The sequence below is a fragment of the Melospiza melodia genome, chromosome 18 (assembly GCF_035770615.1).
Source record: "Melospiza melodia melodia isolate bMelMel2 chromosome 18, bMelMel2.pri, whole genome shotgun sequence".
Lineage (NCBI taxonomy): Eukaryota > Metazoa > Chordata > Aves > Passeriformes > Passerellidae > Melospiza > Melospiza melodia.
The window spans coordinates 15,913,995-15,936,636 of NC_086211.1; the positions used below are offsets into that span (position 1 = coordinate 15,913,995).

Genomic DNA, 22,642 nt, shown 5'->3' on the forward strand with positions numbered 1-22,642 from the left:
ACCCAGCAGCGAGAGATGGCAGAGCACATCTTGCACATTCAGGTTGCCTTCACTTCAAGCACTGCATGTGCATCGGGGTCAGAAAATAGATAATGAGAACATTTCACGGATAATTCTCAGCTTCAGGGGATAGCAACACCCATCTCTTTTGCAAATTGTTGAGAGGTAATGGTGAAAAAGCTCGGAAACAGTACAGTTCCATGGGTCTAATTGCAGAATATGTGTGAGCCAAATGAGCGCAGAAAAGCTCCAAGTTCAGCAAACCAAGCTGGGATCATGAAAGCAGAAATACAGAGTGAGGGAAGAAAGGCTTGAGACATTGAAACTCCTGCACACAGTAAATGACTGGGATGCACTGGGATCAGCAGCTCTGTCTCCCCAGTGTCCAGCAGATGCTCTGACTCTATTCAGACTCAGGATGTCCAGCCACTCTGTTTTAGGGGGATCTGTTTATGTTTCCTGTCTGAACCCAACATTTGGCATTTCTGGAATGATGAAGAGACAGAAGCCAGGGGAGATGCTCTGTTACTTAGCCTAGTAAGTGGAGCCAGCCCTGTACAGCCCCAAGCATGTGCCAGATGGATGCTCTGGGATGATCTGTCCCTGCAGCCCCTCAGTTTGCTAGGTCAGAAGCACACTGTGGTGAGGAACTGGCCCCACGACCCACGTCAGCCCCTCTGCACCCTGCCTTGCCTCCAGTGGGTAACTGGTTATCTCATGGCTTTGGGAGAGAGTGACTGGCATGGGCAGGAATGCTCTTACACACTGTCAGCCTGGAGGAACCAGCTGTGTGTCCAATTTCTGGATATGGTTCAAGTGTGAGCTCAGCGCTCAGCAATGTGGAGGTAAAGGAGGTGAGGAGGGTTTGGGGTTTCCCACTGTTGACACACACCAGGCTGGCAGGCTCTGTGCCTCAAAGGCTGCGGGTCCAGCTCTTCTCAAAAAAAAAAAGATGTAGCCCCACACAGCTGAGAAGGAGGTGAAGGAAGAGCCAGTGCTTTTACCTGGCTGGTTATCACACCATGCTGCACTGAGGGATGCAGGGGTGCCTTCTCCCGAGTGAGAGTGATGCTCCTGGAAGGCTGCAGGCTGCCTTGCAGACGGTGCTGACTCTGATGCTGGAGTGGTCCCACCCTGGTGTGCTGTCCCAGAGGGCCTCTAAGGACATGGCACCCTATTCTACTAAAGCTCTGTGTAAAGCTGGAAGGCGGTTTGGTGGCGGCTGGGCTTTTGTGGAGAAGCAGACATGGGGCAGCAAAGCAGCCGTGGAAGGCAGAGGCGGAGTGACGGTCCCGCTGGCCGGGGGTCCGGCGGTGCCCGCGGCTCCGGGGCTCCCGCCGCTGGGGTGACAGCTCGCGAGGAGCCCGGGGCCGGCAGCGCAGGTGGGACGCGGCTCCGGAGGGAGGTGGGCGGCCCCGGGGGTGGCGGCAGGACCCGGCTGTCACTCAGCGCCGGGGAAAGTGACAGGGGGGCGGGGCGGCCGCGCGGGGCGCGTATTTAACTTGGGCGGCAGCGGCGGCGCGGCAGAGCGCGGCGGGCGGGAGGCGGCGGCGGGCGGCGCGCCGTGACACCGGGCGACACCGGGCGACACCGGGCGACACCGAGCCGAGCCGGGCCGGGCCGGGCCTGGCTGCCCCGCGCCGAGCCGAGCAGGCAGCATAGGGCACGGAGCGGCGCCGCGGCTGGATGCGCTGAGTGCGGCGCGGACGACCGGCTCCCCGGAGCAGCGGCAGCAACAGCGGCACCGGCATGGGTCGCCGGGGCTGCTGAGCGACGGCCGAGCCCGCCCCTGCCCGTCCCCGCCGAGGAGCCGCCAGGGAATCGGGACGCGCCGCCTCGCCGGTGCCGGGGACACCCTCCGGCCCCCCAGCCCCATCACGCCGAGGATGCCCCGGGGGCCCGCGGGCCGCCCCCGCCGCTCGCCATGAGGAGGAACCCGGCCGGGCCGCGGGCGCTGCCGCCGCCGCCCGCCGCCGCCTGAGCCCCGTGCCCCGGCCGTGCCCGCGCAGGGGCCGCCCGAGCGCCCCGGCGCCGTGACCCTCCTCCCGCCCCCTCGCCCGGCGCGCCCGGCTATAAAGGAGGGTTTTATTCTCGGGCTCCGGTCTCACGCCAAACCCTGTCACACCGTCTAGACGAGCTGTCGTGGGGCTCGGCCCAGCTGTCACCATGGCGATGGAGACGAGTCCGCTGTGAATTTTGGGGGGGAGCGAGCGAGAGCGGCGGCGGCGGCAGAGGAGGAGGAGGAGGAGGAGGAGGAGGAAGGCTCGGCCGCCGCCGTGCCCTGCCCTCCCCCGCGGGGGAGGCTCGGACCCCCCGGCGCTGCCGACCGCGGCTGGAGCCGGCCCGGCGGGGAGCCCCGGGAGCCAGCGGCCGCGGGCGCGGGGCGAGCCTCAGATGCGGCTGTCACACAACCCCGGCCGGGCTATTTAAAGTAACGGGCCCCGCCGGACACTGGTGTCTCTGCCTATTTATGAGCCCCCGGGAGCCGGCGGGCGCCGCCGGGCAGCGCTAGGAGCCGAGGCCGCCGGGAGCAGCGCCGGGGCCCGCCCGGAGCATGACGGCGATCCGGGCGCTGCTGCTCTGCCTCTGCCTGGGGCTGCCGGCGGGCGGGCAGCCTTTCCTGCGCCTGCGACCCTCGCCCAGCGACAACCTGCCCGTCAAGGACATCGTGGAGCACCCGGACCCCGAGTACGACCCCAAGGAGCAGGACCTGGACGAGAGGACGCTGAGGAAGAAGCTGGGCAGCCATTTCGACCCCGGCTTCATGGCCGTGGCCGTGCCGGGGCCGGCCAACGCCTCGGGCGCCGCGGCGGCGGCGGGGCGGGGGCGGGCGGCGCTGCCGGCCGAGCTGCGGCGGCTGGAGCTGGGGCCGCCCCGGGGCCCGCGCCTGCGGCTGGGCAAGAAGGCGCGGCGGAAGGTGCTGCAGTGGCTCTGGGCGCACACCCACTGCCCCGTCTTCTACGCCTGGAAGGACCTGGGGGTGCGCTTCTGGCCGCGCTACATCAAGGAGGGCAACTGCCTGGCCGAGAAGTCCTGCTCGCTGCCCGAGGGCATGTTCTGCAAGCCCGTCAAGTCGGTCACCAAGACCTTCCTGCGCTGGCACTGCCAGGGCTGGTCCAGTCAGAAGTACTGCACCTGGATCCCCGTGCAGTACCCGCTCATCTCCGAGTGCAAGTGCTCCTGCTAAGCCGCGCCGGCCCCTTGCACTGCCGCCCTCCTCCTCCGGATCACTTTAGCGGGGGGGAGGTTTTTCGGGTGGGTTTTTTTGGGATAGTTTTTTTGGGAGGTGGTTTTTTTCCCCATCCGCCAGAGCGAAGTGGGAGAAGATGAACCGCTTTGGGTTTTTTTTTTTGTTTGTTTTGTTTTATTTTGTTTTTCATTTTTTATTTTTTGTTAATTTTGCAGGGTTTTTTTTTTTTTTATGCTGTTAATTTTTTTTTTTTCACTTGGACTTCTTTTAATATTATTTTATTCAAAAGGGGGGAAAGCGAACCCAGGAACTGCAGGGCAGGCCAAAGGCACAGTAAAGCACTACAATCAGATGTCTATTTTTATACGTATATAGCCTTCTAACAAAAGGAAAATTAAAAAAAAAAACTTTAAAAAAAGGAAAAAAAAAACCTACCAGCCGTGTAAATAGAGAGATTTTAAAGGAAAAGGGGGGGAAATTGCAGCTGTTTTTTTATTATTATTATAATTATTATTGTTATTATTATTATTTTAAAGACATAGGACCACATTTTAAACCCATCCCCACAGAACCCAAGCACTTCCCTGCCGAAGGGAAGGGCAGAAATTTCTTGTAAAGATGTCTTTATCAAAAGGAGAAAAGGGGCGGAGGGTGTAAAAAAAGAAAAACAAGAACCGCAGCATCCCTGAGTGGTTGTTTCTCTGTGCTGTATTTTTTTTATCTTCTTCAGACCTTGTCACTGATGTTTGAACTAATTTGCCAAGCTCTCTAGTGTTTTTTTAAAAAGTGTATAACAATTAATTAAGAAGGAAATTTTAAAGAAAAGTACAAATCTATGAAAGAGTGGAATTGGTTTTTTTGTGTGGGAATACATATAGTGGTGTAGAGATGTTAAAGGAAATTTTCTGTGTACAGTTTATTTATTTTTAACGTTTGTGTATAGGAAAAAAAAAAAAAAAAGCTAGAGATTATGCCATAAACTATTGGAAATGTTTACTTGAATATTCCTTTAAAAACATATCAATGTAAATATGAGCTATCACTGATCAAAACATTTTTAGCAATAAACTCTATCTTTGAAGAAAAACCCCATGCTGCACTCCAGCTCTCTGGGAGACCAGCAGAAATTCGGATTCTTACTCAGAGCAGGTGCTGAGTAAAGGGCTTTGCCTGGGCCACGCTGATGTAAATCACGAGATGCCCCAAAAGTCGGGACAGCTCCTCCGGTTTCTGTCTCTCCGGGATTCCGCTCTGGGATTTCTTTGCGTGTATAACTCTAACCTGTTGGGCAGAGGGAAAAGCACCGACGGGAAAGAAACGTCTCGTAATGCATAAAAGAGCTGCGATGTCCCGAACTGGAGGTGTCACCTGAAGTCCTTGGGAGATTCCGCGCTCCGCGGCTCTTGGATTCAGCCGTCCTGCTGGCAGAGGAAGCGGTCGAGGTCGCTGCCCCGGCCACCGAAGCGCCCGACACAGCTTGGCAGCCCCGCGTGTGTCGGAACAAATGTTTTTTCTCGGCTGCCGCTACTAGCAGAGGAGGGAAGGATGGAGACGAGCCCTGCGCCCCGACCTGGTGCCGCGACAGAGCCCCGGGCTGTGCGGGGTCAGCGGGGCCCGTGTCCCTGCCCGCTGGGTGTGCGGGGACAGCGGGGCCCGTGTCCCTGCCCGCTGGGTGTGCGGGGACAGCGGGGCCCGTGTCCCTGCCCGCTGGGTGTGCGGGGTCAGCGGGGCCCGTGTCCCTGCCCGCAGCGCCGCTCGGTGTGCGGGGACAGCGGGGCCCGTGTCCCTGCCCGCTGGGTGTGCGGGGACAGCGGGGCCCGTGTCCCTGCCCGCAGCGCCGCTCGGTGTGCGGGGACAGCGGGGCCCGTGTCCCTGCCCGCTCGGTGTGCGGGGACAGCAGGGCCCGTGTCCCTGCCCGCTGGCTGTGCGGGGACAGCAGGGCCCGTGTCCCTGCCCGCTGGCTGTGTGGGGACAGCGGAGCCTGCCGTGGCTGCAGCGCCCGCACTCCCGCCGGAGCTCACGGAGCCGGGGCAAGGCAGGAACGGGACGGCTCCGCACGGGTGGGCTGGGGAGGAGCCCGGCACCGGAGTGCGAGGGCGCTGGCAGTGTGAGCCCGCTGCCGATGGAGGTCGGTCTGTCTGTCTGTCGGTCGGTCTCTCTGTCTGTCAGTCGGTCGGTCACAGGGATTGGAGCACGGCCCTGACGGGCTGCCAGGCCATTGCCTTGCATGTTCTGCGTGGACTGCTGGTGCTGGAGGGGAAGGTCTGACCGTTCCCTCTGGTGAATGAAATGTGTCTGAAACGCGCCCAAAACGTGCCCTCATCCCTGAGGAAAAATCCCTGCTGCCAAAGGCCCTGGCCAGTGAGGAGTTTTTCTCCCCCAAAGCAGCTGTGGAGCAGCAAGGAGACCCTGCCCCCCTCCAGCTTAGCATGCAGCACAGGAGAGCAGTATGACACCAAGCCCATGGGAAGGCACCAGGACCCTCCAAGGGGTCTGGCTTGTACCCCTCCATCATCGTCTGAGGCAACTGAGGTCCAGCAAGTCCCATGAAGCAGGCCTGCAGAGCCTGGAGGTCACACATTGAAGCTGAAACAGGGAGAGGGTTGTTGAGATGGGCATGGTGGGGACAAGGCAAGATAGACAGTGTCATCCCATAGCCCACATCCCTGCAGAGCCCTGCTGCCATCCCCTCATCCCTGTTCGAGGGTTGGCCTTTCCACATTTGTCAGTGAGGGATCGGTGAAGGGGAAGATGCAGAGGGCAGGGTGAAAACGAGACTTCGGCAAAGACAATGTGCAAAACATCACGGGCATTTCAGAGAGAAAGGGGAAAGCTCATTTTGCAAGAGGAACAACATCTGTGGTGTGGGGGCCGAACATCTGTAGGAGGGAGCATGGGGGGAAGGCATTCTGGGAAAATATTTCTGACATAATCCCAACAGTATCTGGTGTGTTGGGATTTGGTTACAAATGGCCCTCTAACGTCTTTGTGCGTTTTGTTCTGCTGGTTCCAGGGGCACACAGAGACCCCTGCTTTGTGCTAACCTGGGAAATAAACCATTCGCTGGGCTCAATGGCTGAGTTCAGTTGCGCGGGGAAGGGGGGCTGGGAAAGGGGAAGGCGAGATTTGTGTGAACTCAGCTAAAACCAGCCTAAAAGCCTCCATGCCATGTGCTGGAGGGAGGAGGGGGCTGCCTCCGTCTCTGGGGGGAACTCAGTGGTCCCGCTTGAGATGATGGTTTGTCTGGAGGTGAAAGCGTGAGAGCTGAGAGCCAAGGTGCTCAGTGAGGGCCAGAGCTGGGGAGCAGAGGGCAGTCCCACGTGCCAGCCCACCCAGCTCTGCTTTGCCAACCTTCCACAGCGCTGGGCCACGGTCACCTGGTGCTGGTGGCACGCTGCCCTCATGCCGAGGAGCTTGGCTGCCCTGGCAGGCGGTGAGTCGGACGTGTGACGGCCGGGCCGTGGGCGTGAGGGCTCGCCTCAACTGCCGAGCCTCAAAGGAGAGCAAGACAAAGGGGAACGAGCCTGATTCTTTGGTGTGGTTATTGCATTGTCTCCCCAAGCTGCTTGTGATTAAGGGATGAGCTGCAGGGGGAAAGGGGCAGAACAGGCAGAACTGGCAGGACCCTGAGATGTGGTGGGTGCCAGCTTCTGAAGACATGGGCTTTCCCAGTGCCTCCTGGGGTCATGGCCTGGGAAAAGGGCTGGAGCACTGAGGGTGGGCACCATCCTCTGACTTGGGTCCCTCCTGTCATTGCACTGTCCAAAGTCGTACACGGCCACAGGCACTCACTGCCAGGGCTGTGCACCCCCACTCCTGGGCACCCAGCTGTTCCTCCTCTGCCCTGGTGCTGCCAGGGGAACCATCCCCATGCCCTGTGGAGCTGCAGTGAGCCCCACGCTTTGCAGTGTCCCTTCTCCACACTGCGTTTCCACTCTTAGGTAGAAGGTGTTTATCTGAAGGATCAGCCCTTTAACCACTCCTTCCTTCAGGCAGGGCAGAGCACAGGTGATGAAGGAGGTTCCTCAGGACCCAATGGATGTTCCGTGCCCTGCAGGCACATGTCCCTCGGCACTACAGGAAAGCAAAGGCAGCTTTCCTCTCCACAGCTGGCACTGGCCAGAGCTCACCTGCTCCAACACCACGTGCTGTTTAGGGGCAGCTCCCTTGGCTCAGTCACAGCTGGATCTCTTCCTTGCAGTCCCTACAAAGCCTGACTGAAGCAAAGAGCCCCTCTCTCAGGTCTGCAGAGGTCTCCATCTCTTCCTTCTGCATGTCAAGGCCCTTCTATCACTTGGTGAATTGCTTTCCCATGCATGAACCCCAGATTTAGATTATCCAGATTCTCTTGAGAGAGAAAATTAGTTCAGGATGGCTCCTGACATTTGACCTGATGGGATAAAGTCACCTTTCCATTCCTCTTTCACATCCCAGCTTGGTTTTGACACCAGCAGCAGGTTAACTCTTCGTCTCATTGGCAAAGCTTATTTCATCCCCATTTTCCGCCCTGCCTCTCCCTGTTTAGCTCATGTCCCCTCAACTAAGGCCGCTGTGCAGGAATGCAGTTTCTGTCAGCACGCTGGCTCTGCCAGGGTAACTCAGATTCACAGGGCCAGAGCTCACAGGTGTTCAGTGCCAGCTCTTGAGATATCTTACTCAGGCCCAGGTGATGACCTAGGCCCATCACTCATCATTCCTAGAAAGGCAGATGAATGGACTGGAGGCAGTAATTGCCTTCCTCAACCTTTAAAGCCCAAGCTAAACTTTTTCTCAGGATACAATATTGTGTTCATCTCCTCCTCCAGGCCGAGCATTTGTTGTCAATCTCCTTCACAGCCTGTCAGGGCCACCAGGAGCTATCAGAGAAAGCCAGTCCCTCTGCAGCCCCTGCTTGGTCTAGCAGCAGGTCTCTGGTGAGCTCATCCTCTGACTGCTGCTGGTCAGGAGCTCCAGCTGAGCTGGACCCACTTCCTCAGGCACCCCCAGCTCCTTGTTCATCACCTCAATGAAAATCAAGCCACACTGCTGAGGTTAATAGTGCCAGGATGCACTGTGCTCAGTGATCTCAGAGGTCTTTTCCAACCTCAGTGATCCTGTGCTGACCACGTGTGCCCTGCAGGGTGGGCAGAGTTGGGCTCATCTCACCATCTCCTCACGGCTACTGGGTACAAGTGTGGGGGTTCTGCTTTCTCTGTGCAAGACCCAGGATTCCTTTCCACTCCCATGCAGTTCTCCTTCGCTGTGCCCATGTATATCAAACCCAACCAGTGCCCAGCTGCTGCTCGGCAGAGCAGGACTCTGGCCCCTCTCCATGAGGGAGTGCAGGGCTTTACACAATGACACTCCAGAGGTGTCAGAAGGGCTGCTGGCTCATCTGCAAAAGCTGTGCACCAGCTTCCCCTCCTCCCCAGTGATTAAAACCAAACACTAACAGCAGCAGCATCCCAGGGACATGGCTGCTCTTCGGCGTTAGCTGTTTGGTATTCTGCCTAAAAGTGTCAGACACCCTGTCAAGGAGAAGGGACAGCATCATGTGGCACTGGGAGCCCAATCAGAGAGGCAGAGCCGTGAAGAGCAAATCAGGAGGAGCTGGGAGGCAGCACTTGCGAGCCGGCCATTGGCTAAAATTGCCCTTTCAGGAGGACGGTGAATGAATCCATTCACAAAAAAAAAAAAAAAAAAAAAAAAAAAAAAAAAAAAAAAAAGCCGGGCCTGTTTGCAAACAGCAAAACAGTCTTTTTTTTTCGTCTGCATGAGTCTGACCCAAATCCTGAAACAGATGTGTGGGATGTGGCTGTTGCCCATCAGTGAATTTCAGTGGGCTGATTCTGCCCATCTTTTTGTAGGCCCCACCATTCCTTCCAAGGAGTTTCAATGACCTGCCCAAAGAACCTTGGCCTCCTACCGGGCACCCTGGAGTGGGACACAGACCACCAAGGGCCCTTGGACCACCGCTGGGATATGGTAGGAGACCCTGCTCTCCAGCATCACACTGATGTCCTAAAAAGGGAGAGGAGACCTCAGAAAAGCCCATGGTCCCAGCAACATGACAGAGCATGTGATGGGAAAGGCTCCTTCTTGTATTTGGAAGCTGGGAGTGAAGGATATCCAGATATAGGACATGGTTGCTCATAGACAACCTGACTAGGTCAGCCACATCCAGTGCTTTGTCCCCTGTGAACATGGCCCATGGACACCAGTGATCTCCCGTGCTGGAGAATGTGAGCAAGGTGCCCAGCCAAGGTCACTGACCCCCCCATTTTAGGTAAGATCTCGACCTTTCCCCAGGGGGAGTCTTGCATGACACTAAGAGAAGCTGAGGCTTTGGAGCCAGTGCTGCCAGAGCTGCTGGGGGTCCACAGCAGGGACCCTGGGGTTTCCAGGATTCCACCCACTGAGCAGCAGCGTGTCCAAAGCTCCTTGTAGCTCCTCTATTTCAGCATTGGGTGCTCTGGAGCTGCCTTTGGGGGGTAGCAGCAGGCAGAGTGGAGCAGAGGAAGGCTGAGAAGAGAAGTAAAAGCTGCATCCCTGGATGCCGTGGCAGGACAGCCTTTGGAGAGGCAGCTCTGAGTCTGAGGTGGGAAATAGAACAGCTGTGCCAGAGAAAAAAGTTCCTTGTCATGGATGCTGGATCATGTACACGTATTTGAGTCCATAAGCTTCTTGGAGGATTCTGCAAGAGCCATCAGATTTCCTTAGAGGCTGGCTGTGTCCTCAAGCATTGTCCGGTCTGTTTCCATCACATTTGCTGCCAAAAGACACTTTCTCTCCAGGAGATGGTACTAACAAAGGACTGAGCCTCCAGCCTTGGCTCAGTTTATCTACTTTATTGGGGCAGAGACTGTATTTCATCCTGGAGCTGAGATTAAGCACTGGGCTGCACTTGGTGTTCTGCTCTTCGACCATATTTTAGGAAAGAGCCTACATTTTTCTCCCCCCTTGCCACCCGGGAACTGCAGCCAGCAATCTTCTTGGACACCTCTTTGAGCCAGCAAAGGCAGCGTGCGGGTCAACGCGTCGCCATGAAGCTGGATAAAGGAGGATACTAATAAAGGATTTGGTGATGGTGTTTGTGATGTTGTGGCACCCAACAGGGCCCTGGGCTGCATTGTACCGGGAGGTGCCCTCTGCCCAGGCTGCTGGACCGGGCTGGGACGTGGCTTCTCAACGGGAACACGGGGGCTTTGCCTGCTCCCGGACACTGCTCTGGGGGTCCCAGCGGAGGCTGGTGAAAGGACCCCTGGCCAGACACGGCGCGGCAGTGCCCTCACGGAGCCCCACGGGGCTGCTGTCTGTCCGCGCCGCCCCGGCCCCGAGAGCGGGGCCCGGCCCCGGCCCCGAGAGCGCGGCCCGGCCCCGGCCCTGCGCTGACCCGGGAGGGCGGCGCCACCTGGCGGCCGTGCGGGGCAGGCTGGGCCCGCTGGGCCCGGGGGTTCTCGGTACCGCCGTGGGGCTCGGAGCCTGAGGGGCCGGTACCGCCACACGGCTCGGAGCCCCAGGGGCCGGTGTCGCCACGCGGCTCGGAGCCCGAGGGCCGGTACCGCCACATGGCTCGGAGCCCGAGGGCCGGTACCGCCACACGGCTCGGAGCCCCAGGGGCCGGTACCGCCACACGGCTCGGAGCCCGAGGGCCGGTACCGCCACACGGCTCGGAGCCCCAGGGGCCGGGCCGGTACCGCCACACGGCTCGGAGCCCGAGGGCCGGTACCGCCACACGGCTCGGAGCCCCAGGGGCCGGTACCGCCACACGGCTCGGAGCCCAAGGAGCCCGGTACCGCCACACGGCTCGGAGCCCAAGGAGCCCGGTACCGCCACATGGCTCGGGGCACCTCGAGGTGCTTCCACAGGGGAATGCACCGCCTCAAGCATCCGGCCATGAAAGCGCCTCTGGCAGGGCAGCCGCAGTGAGGTGGTGCCGGGGAGGGTTTCGTCCCTCCGAGGGAGCTGTGCCGTCCTGAGGAGCAGCCCGAGGCTGCAGTGCTGGGGCTTTATGCCTCGGTGGGATGGCGCGTGTTGGACACGCAGCAGGAATTCCAGGAATTTTCCAGGAATTCCAACTTCATCCCAGCCACTGCTGACTCTGGGGTCCCGTTTGGGCCACCCCAGGGTGGCAGGAGCCTCTTTTTCCTCTGGAGCTGCAGCAGCAGACACAGGAAGTCCAAAGTCCTCCATGACTCTCCTCTGGGCTGAAGCAAATTTGCTCTTCATGAGGAGTTTTAGCATGCCTGGAATATAAAGGCTGCCCACGGGGGCTGACAGAGCATCCCTCCATCCTCCCAAAGGGAGCAGTGGAAGAAGCCCAACCAAAGATGTCCTGCATAGAAGAAAGGATATATCCTCCATGAGTGCTCCGAGTGAAGTGGGATTCATCCAGGCCCCTCTATCCGTATTCCACACAGGCCTAGTGTCTGGGCACAGTTGTTGTCCTGGGCCAGGTCCAACCCTGTTGTCCAGCTCAGTTACTTCAATAAGACTTCAAATTGCTTAACAAATACCACACAAATGTTTAAACCCTGAGAATTTGTACTCTGGGTTCAAAATGTGATTTATCTTCATCTGTGCCCACGAGATTTATCAGCCGCAATTAAGGGAATGGCTGTTCTCTTTAAAGTGTGGTTCTAGTCAGAAAAACCAACTGGAGTCTCCTCTCAGTGAGTCAAACACATGGCCAAACCAGAAGGGAAAAACTGAGAAACGTTTTTCTAAAAACATCCTTATGTTTTTTGGTCAGAAATTTTTGAAGCATAGCTGAATTTAGAAACATTCAACCGACTGAAGTGAGACAGGAATTGGGAAAGGAATTGTGAAAATTCAATCAGGTTTTTTCCCCCTGTTCTTCATCGAAATTTTATATGTTTATGCCCTTTTTGTTAAAAACTGCTGTCACAGACTATGTGGCCCATCTGCCTAAGAAAGACCATTTGCAAACCTCCCCCCGTGCAGCACGGACAGGAGGTGACTGTGGATGCCTACTGAGGAGAATAAGAGCTCTTGTTCACATGCTCTGGGCAAGCCTGCTGAAACATGGGATGTGAGGACAACGCTGGGCATAGAGGAGTGCACTGGTAAATAAAGCACAAATTCCTGCTAATGAAACCCATGGTCTTATAGTTCCAGTCATGGCTTCCCTGCTTCTCCCTTTCCTCTTCTGTGACACTGAGCTCGAGGGGGGAGGATGGCTCTGCTGTGCCCTGAGAGCTGTTGGAGCACAGCCAGGGAATGCCCAGGGCAAGGATTCAGAGAACATGTAGTTCTTTTCCTTCTCTCTTAAAAGCTCTTCAATTTGATCTTCAAGGTGCAAGCCATGATCAGAAGGACAAGTGCAGGAAAACCCCAACCTCCAACAGGGTAAAACCTCAAACAAGGCAGAGCAGATGGAGAAACACACAAAGATAAGCCATTGAGTAGCTGCCACTAAGATCCAGAGATACCAGCTTTGGCACCGTCTGTCATTAAGCCAGTGCCACACTGTTAAATGCTCCTCATCTGGTGGTGGGAAGGCATGAAAGATGGGTGCAGAGACAAATGCCAGAAGGAAACAGCCCCAGGAACTGCATTTGGCATTGGCCAAAAAGGAAACTTTTTTAGACCAAACTTACCTTGAAACTATATTATGTTTCTGCCTGTGCAATTCTCCAACAAATTAAATTGTAGGGGAAAAGTAATGATGGGATTTTAGAGGTTTCCCCCAGACAGTACCAGAGCCTTTTGACCCACTTTGAACTCATAGACTCTGTGCATTCAGATTTGGGTGCCAAGAAAGAACCAGGCCAGATGGTGAATGTTATCCTTTCCCGGTAAGTGTGAGGAGAATGTTTTAATTCTCATCAGCTTGCCTGGGTCAGTATGTATTTCTCCCTGTAAAAAATTAATTTGTATTTAAGCCTTTTCTGTTCAGCACTTCAGGGCACATAATGAAAGGGTTCTCCTGCCTGGAACACTGTGCTTGTTAGACAGTTCTGGCTGTAGCTCTCACCTGGGATGTACAGTAAAGAAATCTGACCTTTTATGCTCACCATCTTTGAAGCTAGGAGGGTCCTGATTTCAATCTCAGCAGCAAAGGGCACATCCAAGTCTTGATTTAAAAGGTCTGAAATGACTCTCATCATCTCGCCTGGCTGCTCGTCTCATCCAGCCAGTCTCACCTCATCCCGCCTCACCTGGAGTGAGGCGCAGGCAGCTGGATCCCATATGCTGGGCTGCCCTGGGTAGTCCACCAGTGATCATCAGGGCCAGATGTCCTGGGCTGGGGCCTTGAGAGGCACTATTCCCCCTGTAGTACCCATGTCACATGGCATGACCACGGCCATGCTGCGTGGGGTCCCCCCGATCCAGCCTGGTTGTCATTCACCCCAGCTGTGCAGGAAGGCACACAGGAGGAGCAGGAAGAAGCCCCAGCAGTGCCTTTCCCAAGCCTGAGGCAGACACATGAGGAGATGTGAACCCCAGGAAACACCTTGGTTTCCCCTGACACCACCACCATTCTGCAGCCAAAGACCTGAGGGCAACCCAGCCCCACCTCTGTGTCATCAGTGGCCCCTGCTCACAGCCCTACCCGTACTTGGCTGCACTGCAGAGGATGCTGAGCCCCTGGCATTGGGCTGTCCCTGCCCAACAAAGCACTTGGCATGCAGGCAGGGAAGATGTGCAGGGACCAGTGTGCAGGGTGGGCCCCCAGACACCTCTGAGGAGGAAGAGCTGATCAGACGTCGACTGGCAGATGGTTGCCAGTGAGCAGAGCCCCTGAACCATCAGTGCTTCTGGCATTTGGAGTGCAATCTGCTCTCCACCAGACAGCATTAGCTGATGGTGTGGGAAGTTTTTTCCCATGTGGGAGGATCGTTTACAAGTGCTAAAATTGCTCCTGGTGCTGCCAGCATCTCTGAAAGACAATGTGAAAAAAAGCAGGGTCATGGTATCTGTTATCTCAAGATCTCTTCTATGCAGGTTGGCACATCTGGACAGATGTGAATGATTTCAATCTTACCAAAAAAAGGTATTTCCTCCTACAAGGTGCATCAGCTTGGCTACTGCTCAGTGGGCTCTGGGAATCAGTTCAGCATCACAGTCCTGTGCCTCCAGTCAGGGGCAGGCACCTCCCCAAGACTCCTGGGGCTTGTCATAGGCCTGTCCCTGGGGTGGCTCTTTACCCTTGGCTTTGCTTAGAATCTCCTGGCCTTTCCTATAAGAGGAACTGCTGGAAGTGTGAATTTCCATACCTCTGGACTGCTTATGGGACCACATGCACTTCTAGAACCAGTGGAAAAAGGCACAAGGTCCTATCCCTTGTAGGTGCAAACCCTTCTTCCTTCTCCTTGTAGTGTTCTCCTGTGAGAATCTGCAGCTCTCCCTTGCCTCTGGGTTAGGAGTGAAGCTGTGGGGCCATGAGGCCCTTTGCTTTTGCCTCCATGAACACAGGCAGGTTTTTCTCCTGCCTGCGCTGGTTCTGCCTCTGGAGCAGACTGCGGACTGTCTGATGAGCTGTTTGGGTGTTTGGGGCCAACGCCTGATCCTGGACCACAGCTTTCCCAGGTCTGAGCTGCTTTTGAGACATCTGCCTCCCAGGGCTGAGGAGAGGTTCTCAGGCCTGCTCAGAAGAAAAGCGTCGCTGCCTGCTTGGCATCAGAGCTTGGACGGGAATTCTCTTGTTTTTCACAAGCAGGCTGAGCGGTCAGCACATACCATGAGCAACAGTCAGAGGAGCAATAAATAGCCAGAGCAGAAGGAGACAACCTGTTCAGACTGGACCGCTCATCCCCTGCGCTGGCGGGATGGCTGCGGTGCCGCGCCAGGGTCCCATGGGAGCCGGCACAGAGAGCCCGGCCTGGCCTGAGGGCATCCTCCGGGAGCAGCCGTGCCTGGATGGGGTAGGCACCCATCGGGGTTGTCTCTGTGGGATGTCTCACTCCTGCTCCCAGAACTGTGCCAGGAGGCAGATGCCATCACTGCAGGCTGGCTGTGGGACTGTTCCTCCAGAGCTGGTTCCCATTTTGGATCACACCCAAACTTATTCCTGAGTCCCAGTGAAAGTCCCAGTTTTTGTTGCTCTCCATGAAAAGGAGCATTTTGTAAACATTAAGGTTCAGTAACACATCTCAGAAAACTCTGTTTTCCCAAATGATGTTCCTTTGGGGTCTTATACCCCACCGTGACTGTGGGGTACAAGAAAGGTCCCAAATAGCCAATGAAAGCCTATTGCTTGGCATTTTCCTTTCTCCCCTTTAAGGTCTGCAAGAGAAGCAGGCATGAAGTTTATTCCTACTGCTCCAGGTCACCTCATGCTGAGCATCCAATATGGAATAGCCAGAGGTTATAAAGTGCTCTGAACCTGAAAAGTGCTAACTAAGAAAATGAAGCCCAACACGAGTGTTATTAATAAATGCCAGCCACTGTTATATAACTCCTAATCATGAGCCGAGTCTTTCGGCCCCCATTGTTCCATTGTCAGGCCCTATTATCTGGGAACTCTTACCCACCGACCACAAGAAATAGCCTGGGCTCTGTGGGTTTGCAAACTTTGTTGTTGGAAAGCTTTTCATGCAATTGTTTTTGCTTTGTGCTGTTGCCTTCCTCATTGTACAGATGTGGGTGTGTATCACAGCCCACACCCTCTGCCTTTTGCCTCAGGATAACTTCGAACATGAACTGATCCGTCTCAGCGAGTGTTTTTCCTAAGAATTCTCTTTAGAAACAACAACATTCAAAGAAAAAAAACCTCCTTATTTTCCTGAAGTGAAGCTTTTGCTGGGGAAAGATGCTGGCCTGCAATCCCAGCAGAATGAGAGTGCTGCATTCTGAGAAGAGGCTCCCCACAGGAACAGCAGTGCCTGAGCCCAGGCCTGAAGGAAGGAGGCAGTGTGGGCTACCCGGGTCTCTGGAACTCAGTTGGAGCAGGGCAGACTGGGGCTTACAGGGCTGGACTGTTGGTCCCCCCTGCCAGACCCCGAGCTTTCAGACATCCCTCTTCAGTGCTTCTCGTCCTCTTCACCACAGCACATCACACATGGGTTTCTGCATGGTGGCTGCACCTGGGAGTCCACATGAAGCTCATCTGGCATAGTGCAAGCTTGTAAGGAAACCTCAGCTCTCCTTTCGAGCTACTCCAGGCCTCTGCAGAGGTTTCCATGCCCCAATAAGTGTGGACCTTCGAGACACTTTCCCACTGGTCAGTGTAAGGTACGGAAGCATGGGAAGTTCTGCATGCTGGTCACAGCCAGTGTAGAAGTACTATCATTTACAGGGCTCAGGCTAGGACCAAACACACTGAAAAATGTCTTTCTGGTCAAAATTTTTCAGGCTGAACTTTGTCTCATTTGGAAGAGACTTTAAATCAAAACCAGAAAATGCCAGTCAAAGAGCATTTGGTGTCCAGTTTTGGGGGCCTGTATTTTCTCTACCAACCTGTTAAAAACAAATCTGTGAGACTTTTTTCTTTCTTTCACTGGAAAGCCTGAAATGACACAGAAAGATAAAAATAGTAACAATACCCAACCAAGTCATTGGGGTTTTGCAGTAAGGTCTAATGCAAACTTTGATTCTGTCTTGGGCAGGTTCTGTTACTCTTCTGACCAGGGCCTATTATTAGGGTTGTAAATATTGCCAACCAAAATGGTCTAGAAGCCAATAACTTGTTCCTGAACAGTTTTTCCTGCAGTTCATCTAGTGCCCCCCCCTTTGAGCAGTGACAACCTGTAAGTGCAGTGATGGTCTTGGGGTGGGGAAGGAGGTGAGGAACACCTAGAGCAGTGCTGCAGTATGATGTCAGCATGGTCCCCAAGCTGGGACTGTGGCCCTGGGGTCACCTTCCCTCACCATCTGCAGAGATGGGCTCTGGGACACTGGCCATAGGACCGTCTTTGGTGACTGGACATGCTCCCCACACAGGTCTGAGCTCTCCCAGCTGTCCATCCTCTGGCCCATCTGGGCTTTGCAGCAAGGAGCAGGCACAGAACATACATGGCCACCACTGGGCATCCTTCTGCCCAGCCATGCCCAGTACTTTCCCTTTAAGAAGGAGCAAGACACGGGGCACAGAGGTTGTGTGTGCTGTGCAGGGAGCTGGGGCAGCCCAGGAAACCACTCTCCTGGGATCTCTGCATGGCACAGAGACATCTACCTAACAATTGAGGGAATACTTTCCATCCAAAGAATCCATCTCGTGGTCCCCTCTTCATTTGTGACACAAGGGAAAATGTGAAGCAGCCAAGATGCATGAATCACTGTCCCAAACAACATATAATGAACTCATAAAATCAAAGGCAGGGTTAGTTTCAACCCGTGCTGCCAGGGCTCCTTGGACATTGTCTGGAATGAATTTAAGTTGTTACAAAACTCTCTGTGTGTTTCTTTTCCCCCCAACCCCCCAAACCATCTTTCTTCTCTCCCTCTTCACACCATGTTTTCCTATGAGCTTCTTTCTCTTCCCTCCCTCCCACCTCTCCTCTCCTGCCTTCCTTCTCTCACTGTTCACCCTGGTCACTCTTTCCAAACCCTTTTTCCCAGCTCTTCTTCTCAATATCCCTTCTTCCCCCAACCATCTGGCTGCCAGCCACATACCACCACCACCTTTCAGAAAGACTCATTTTCAGGACAAAAATGAGACAGACAGAAGTCTTTAGTTGATTCAGCAAGGCCTGTGCCATCTGCTCAGTCTGACACAGCTACACCAAGGACCCCCTGGGCTCCTGCCTCGCCGGGAGCTCAGCCCCAGATCATCAGCAGAGGCAGTGGAGGGATGACCTCCCCAGACAGTCGGGAGGACTGGAGAAGTGTGGCCACATGCATTTGACCACGTGTTCACACTTCTGCTGCCTCACAGGAACTCACAGAATCACGGAATCTCCTGGGCTGGAAGCGGCCCTCAAACATCAAGCCCAGCTCCTGGCCTTGCACAGGACACCCCAACATTCCCACCGTGTGGCTGAGAGCATTGTCCAAACACTTCTGGAGCTCTGGCCAGTTTGGGGCTGTGAATTGCCTTCATCCCTAGAGGCCTGCTCAGGAGGCAGGCACTTCAATTCCATGACCACTTCAAAAAACAGGGATTTGTTTATATCACAGTGGCTGCTGCTGCTTGCAACTGAGCAGGCTCTGGAGCCACAGGAGCTGCTCGAGGCAAGTTTGAGTAGCAGCAGGCCCTGCTGCCTTGGAGCCCTGGGCTGGCATCTCTGTGCTGTAGTGGTCCCAGCAGCAGGCTGGGGTCCCCAGCCCTTGGGCAGCCAAGGTCCCCTGGGCTGTGCCCAACTGAGCAGCAGAGGTGCAGCCCAAGCTGCTGAGGCTCTCTGGAATACCAGCCCAAATCTACCCAAACACTGAACTGGTTTGGAGCAAACCAGCCAAACCTCAACTGCAGCCACGCCAGAGCCAGCCTAGCAAGCTGCTCCCGGCTCACACAGGACAGCCTCCATCTGCCGGGCAGGTTTGTGACCTCTTCCCTTGGTGTCTCGCTGGGAACATCCCTGAAGCACCAGGCACACGCTGTGCTCCGATTGCCACATCTCCCTGCGGTCCCGCCTGCTCCTGCAACGCAGCGGACAAGATGCTATCTGCAGCCGGCAGGGCTCACATTCCTCCGGTGCGAGAGGGCACCGCCCGACTCCTTCCGATCCCCGCGCAAGGCTCGGAACAGGGAAAGGAGAGCAGACGGGAGCGGGGTCCCCAGCACATGAAGATGCTGAGGTAGCTGATGAGGTTTATTTAAAGAGCCCCTTGCGCTAGAGCTAAGCTTTGCTTCTGACTTCAGGCCCGTGAACAGCATTTGGGGCCCTGGAAAACAGCTCTTAAAACTCAGGAGAGATGTTTCCCAGGAGAAACCCTCACTCTGCAGCCACATAATCCGGCTCAGCAGAGATGCCGCTGGTGGGCTGCTGTGCATCCTTGAGAGGCCCCCGTTGCCCCGAGAGCATGCCGAGGCTCCTGCCGCGGCACAAAGTGTGCAAGACACGCGTGGCGTCCTCCCACTCGTGACAAGCACAGCATCCCTCCCCTAATGGCGAAGGGAACACACGCTCAGCCTCCCTCCCGCCGATGGGAACGCACACTCAGCTGTCTGTGGCACCGGTGCGTTATCCGGTGTCCCAACCCACCCGCTCGCGGCTGCCGGAGCCTCTCCTCGGCACAGGCCGGGGTGCGCGGCCGCAGCTGCGGGGGAACGGCTCCACCTCGCGGCCGCCGGGCCGAGCCGGGCCGGGCCGGGGCGCACCCGCCGGGGCTGGAGGGCCCGCGGCCGCTGCGGTCGCGCCCTTGGGGACACGCTGGTCCCTTTGCCTGCCGTGGGGAAGGAGCGTATCGGTGTCATAGCAGTCACTGCAGAGCAGGGGGGCACAGACAGGAGCGTAAGGTGTGGGGGTGACATTCTTGAGCGATCTGCACACACCGCCATGGCAGTGATGAGGGGATGGAATTAGATCAAGATGAGCCAAAGCATGTTCAGGAAAAGGGCCAGGCTTAGGTCTTGCAGCTCAGGAAGCTGAGAGAGAGGCTCAAAATGAATTCCTGACCCCAGCTGCTTGCTGAATAGGGTGACCTAGGACGTGCTCATCACATTCAGCATTGTCCAGGAATGTTTTCACTGTGAGCAGCTCCATGCAAATCCCTTTGCCATGGGCTAAAAGTCTCCACAGGGGGATAACATAGAGCTGAAGATGTGCTAGAAGAGCAGGACCTGGAGTGCTGGCAGAACTGCCACTTCCTGGGGGCATGGAGTGTGTTTGAGGGCTGTGTTGCGCCTTGTCCCCAGCCTCTGCAGCATGGCAATGACACCAGAACATGGCCTCAGCACACACTGCTGCGGGTTCAGCATCCCTCCAGCCTTGCTAGCAGACTGTGGTCCCTTGTGCTGCCCCACCTTGGCCTGAGGCTGTAGGCTAAAGCTCCAGCACTGTGCAATGTTCATGCTGGGGTGAGCAGGGGCAGGGCAGGGCAAAGTCCCGTAATGTCGCTGCTGTGGTTATATGTGTTATATGGAATTATATGCTGGGTTTGTTGGTGATACACTGGGTTCCATTTCCCCAGGCTACACTCACTGCACACCTTTCAACAAACAAACCTTGTCTCCACTAGGGTGAACAGCCCCTGCTGACCTTTCTGCGTGGCAGAGAAGAGCTGTTGTGGCCCAGAGCAGGGCTACAGGTTCCCAGGGAGGACCCAAATGGGCTGCCCCCATACCCCCACAGTGCTCAAACCCTGAGTGCTGCCAGCACCTGGACCCCAGACTGGGCAGGCAGCCCAGGACATCTGTGTTCCCCAGCTGTGCAGAACGAGAGGAAGGACCCAAATGCATCATGGATGCACAGGGGCCTGCGGGAAGGCTGCTGGTGAGCAGGAGAGGAACCCTCCCCGGGTGGAGAGAACAGACTCCCAAGGGCTGCTGAGGCTCAGGTGAGCCCCAAGCCACTGGTGTGACAGAGCATGGCAGGAGGCATCTGTACCTCCCCACAAGGTCATACATCAGTTCCTGGCAACAGCTACTGTGACCTGCACTCCAGAAGAAACCATGTGTGGGGACAAATTCTGAGCACAGGGTGGGAAGGCAGATGTGTCCGTCACGAGACTGATAGTCCCAAAAGGGAGGCAGATAAGGTGCCCTTGGAAGAGTAAATAGCACAGAAAGAAGAGAAACATGAGAATTACGGATTCATCCTGAGGATGACCCGGTGGCTGAAACGGGATCCTCCTCTCTTAGTGCAATGGGAGAGGGGCCTCTGAGACCCTTTCCAGTCAAAGGAGTGTCCTCCCTTCTCGCAGTAAACCTCTTCCTTCTCCAGTGAGGAGGCTGAAGAAGGATGTGGTGAGGCAGTAGGTAGGGTCACTTCCCCGCTTGTCTGGAAACATGAGCCTTCGCCTCAAGGAGCCGTTCCAACAAGCCGGGATGGGGCTGGGGCTGCCCGCTGTGACACGTTCTCCTTCCTCGGCGGGCTGTGCACTGGATTACAGCTGGGCTCATCAGTAACCGAGCCCGCCGCGGGTGGCGGGCCCCGGCGTCACCGCGCACCGGGGCGGGGGGTAGGAGGCACCGGGGCCCTGCGCGGCCGCGGCTCCGAGCGGCGCGGCGCGGCCGGCAGGGGGCGCAAGAGCGCCGCGCACCGACCGTGGGGGCGCGGGGGGAGCGGGGCTCGACAGATCTGAGCTGCCCGCTCGGCCCGCTCTGCGCTGCCCGCTCTGCGCTGCCCGCTCTGCGCTCTGCGCTCTGTGCTGCCCGCTCTGTGCTGCCCGCTCTGCGCTGCCCGCTCTGCGCTGCCCGCTCTGTGCTGCCCGCTCTGCGCTCTGCGCTCTGCACTGCCCGCTCTGTGCTGCCCGCTCTGTGCTGCCCGCTCTGTGCTGCCCGCTCTGCGCTGCCCGCTCTGTGCTGCCCGCTCTGCGCTCTGCGCTCTGCGCTGCCCGCTCTGTGCTGCCCGCTCTGCGCTGCCCGCTCTGTGCTGCCCGCTCTGCGCTCTGCGCTCTGTGCTGCCCGCTCTGTGCTGCCCGCTCTGCGCTGCCCGCTCTGCGCTGCCCGCTCTGCGCTCTGCGCTCTGTGCTGCCCGCTCTGTGCTGCCCGCTCTGCGCTGCCCGCTCTGTGCTGCCCGCTCTGCGCTCTGCGCTCTGTGCTGCCCGCTCTGTGCTGCCCGCTCTGCGCTGCCCGCTCTGTGCTGCCCGCTCTGCGCTCTGCGCTCTGCGCTGCCCGCTCTGTGCTGCCCGCTCTGTGCTGCCCGCTCTGTGCTCTGCGCTGCCCGCTCTGCGCTCTGCGCTCTGCGCTGCCCGCTCTGTGCTCTGCGCTGCCCGCTCTGCGCTGCCCGCTCTGTGCTGCCCGCTCTGTGCTCTGCGCTGCCCGCTCTGCACTGCCCGCTCTGCACTGCCCGCTCTGTGCTGCCCGCTCTGCGCTCTGCGCTCTGCGCTGCCCGCTCTGTGCTGCCCGCTCTGCGCTGCCCGCTCTGTGCTGCCCGCTCTGCGCTCTGCGCTGCCCGCTCTGCCCGCTCTGCGCTCTGCGCTCTGCGCTGCCCGCTCTGTGCTGCCCGCTCGGCCCGCTCTGCGCTGCCCGCTCTGTGCTGCCCGCTCTGTGCTCTGCGCTGCCCGCTCTGCACTGCCCGCTCTGCGCTGCCCGCTCTGCGCTCTGCGCTCTGCGCTGCCCGCTCTGCGCTGCCCGCTCTGCGCTGCCCGCTCTGCGCTCTGCGCTCTGCGCTGCCCGCTCTGTGCTGCCCGCTCGGCCCGCTCTGTGCTGCCCGCTCTGCGCTCTGCGCTCTGTGCTCTGTGCTGCCCGCTCTGCACTGCCCGCTCTGCGCTGCCCGCTCTGCGCTCTGCGCTCTGTGCTCTGTGCTGCCCGCTCTGCACTGCCCGCTCTGCGCTCTGCGCTCTGTGCTCTGTGCTGCCCGCTCTGCCCGCTCTGCCCGCTCTGCCCGCTCTGCGCTGCCCGCTCTGTGCTGCCCACTCTGCGCTCTGCGCTGCCCGCTCTGCACTGCCCGCTCTGCACTGCCCGCT

General features: G+C 57.3%; 1 protein-coding gene across 1 annotated transcript; it reads left to right on the top strand.

Moving 5' to 3' along the window:
* Positions 1-2,356: 2,356 nt before the first annotated feature.
* Positions 2,357-4,282, top strand: LOC134426422 (noggin-2-like). The gene has a single exon (XM_063171432.1). The coding sequence runs from the start codon at positions 2,555-2,557 to the stop codon at positions 3,185-3,187; it is 633 nt and encodes a 210-aa protein (XP_063027502.1). The 5' UTR covers positions 2,357-2,554; the 3' UTR covers positions 3,188-4,282.
* Positions 4,283-22,642: the final 18,360 nt, after the last annotated feature.

What these genes read in the sequence shown, in the direction of transcription:
- LOC134426422 (XM_063171432.1), top strand. Translation starts at nt 2,555, where the DNA reads ATGACGGCGATCCGGGCGCTGCTGCTCTGCCTCTGCCTGGGGCTGCCG.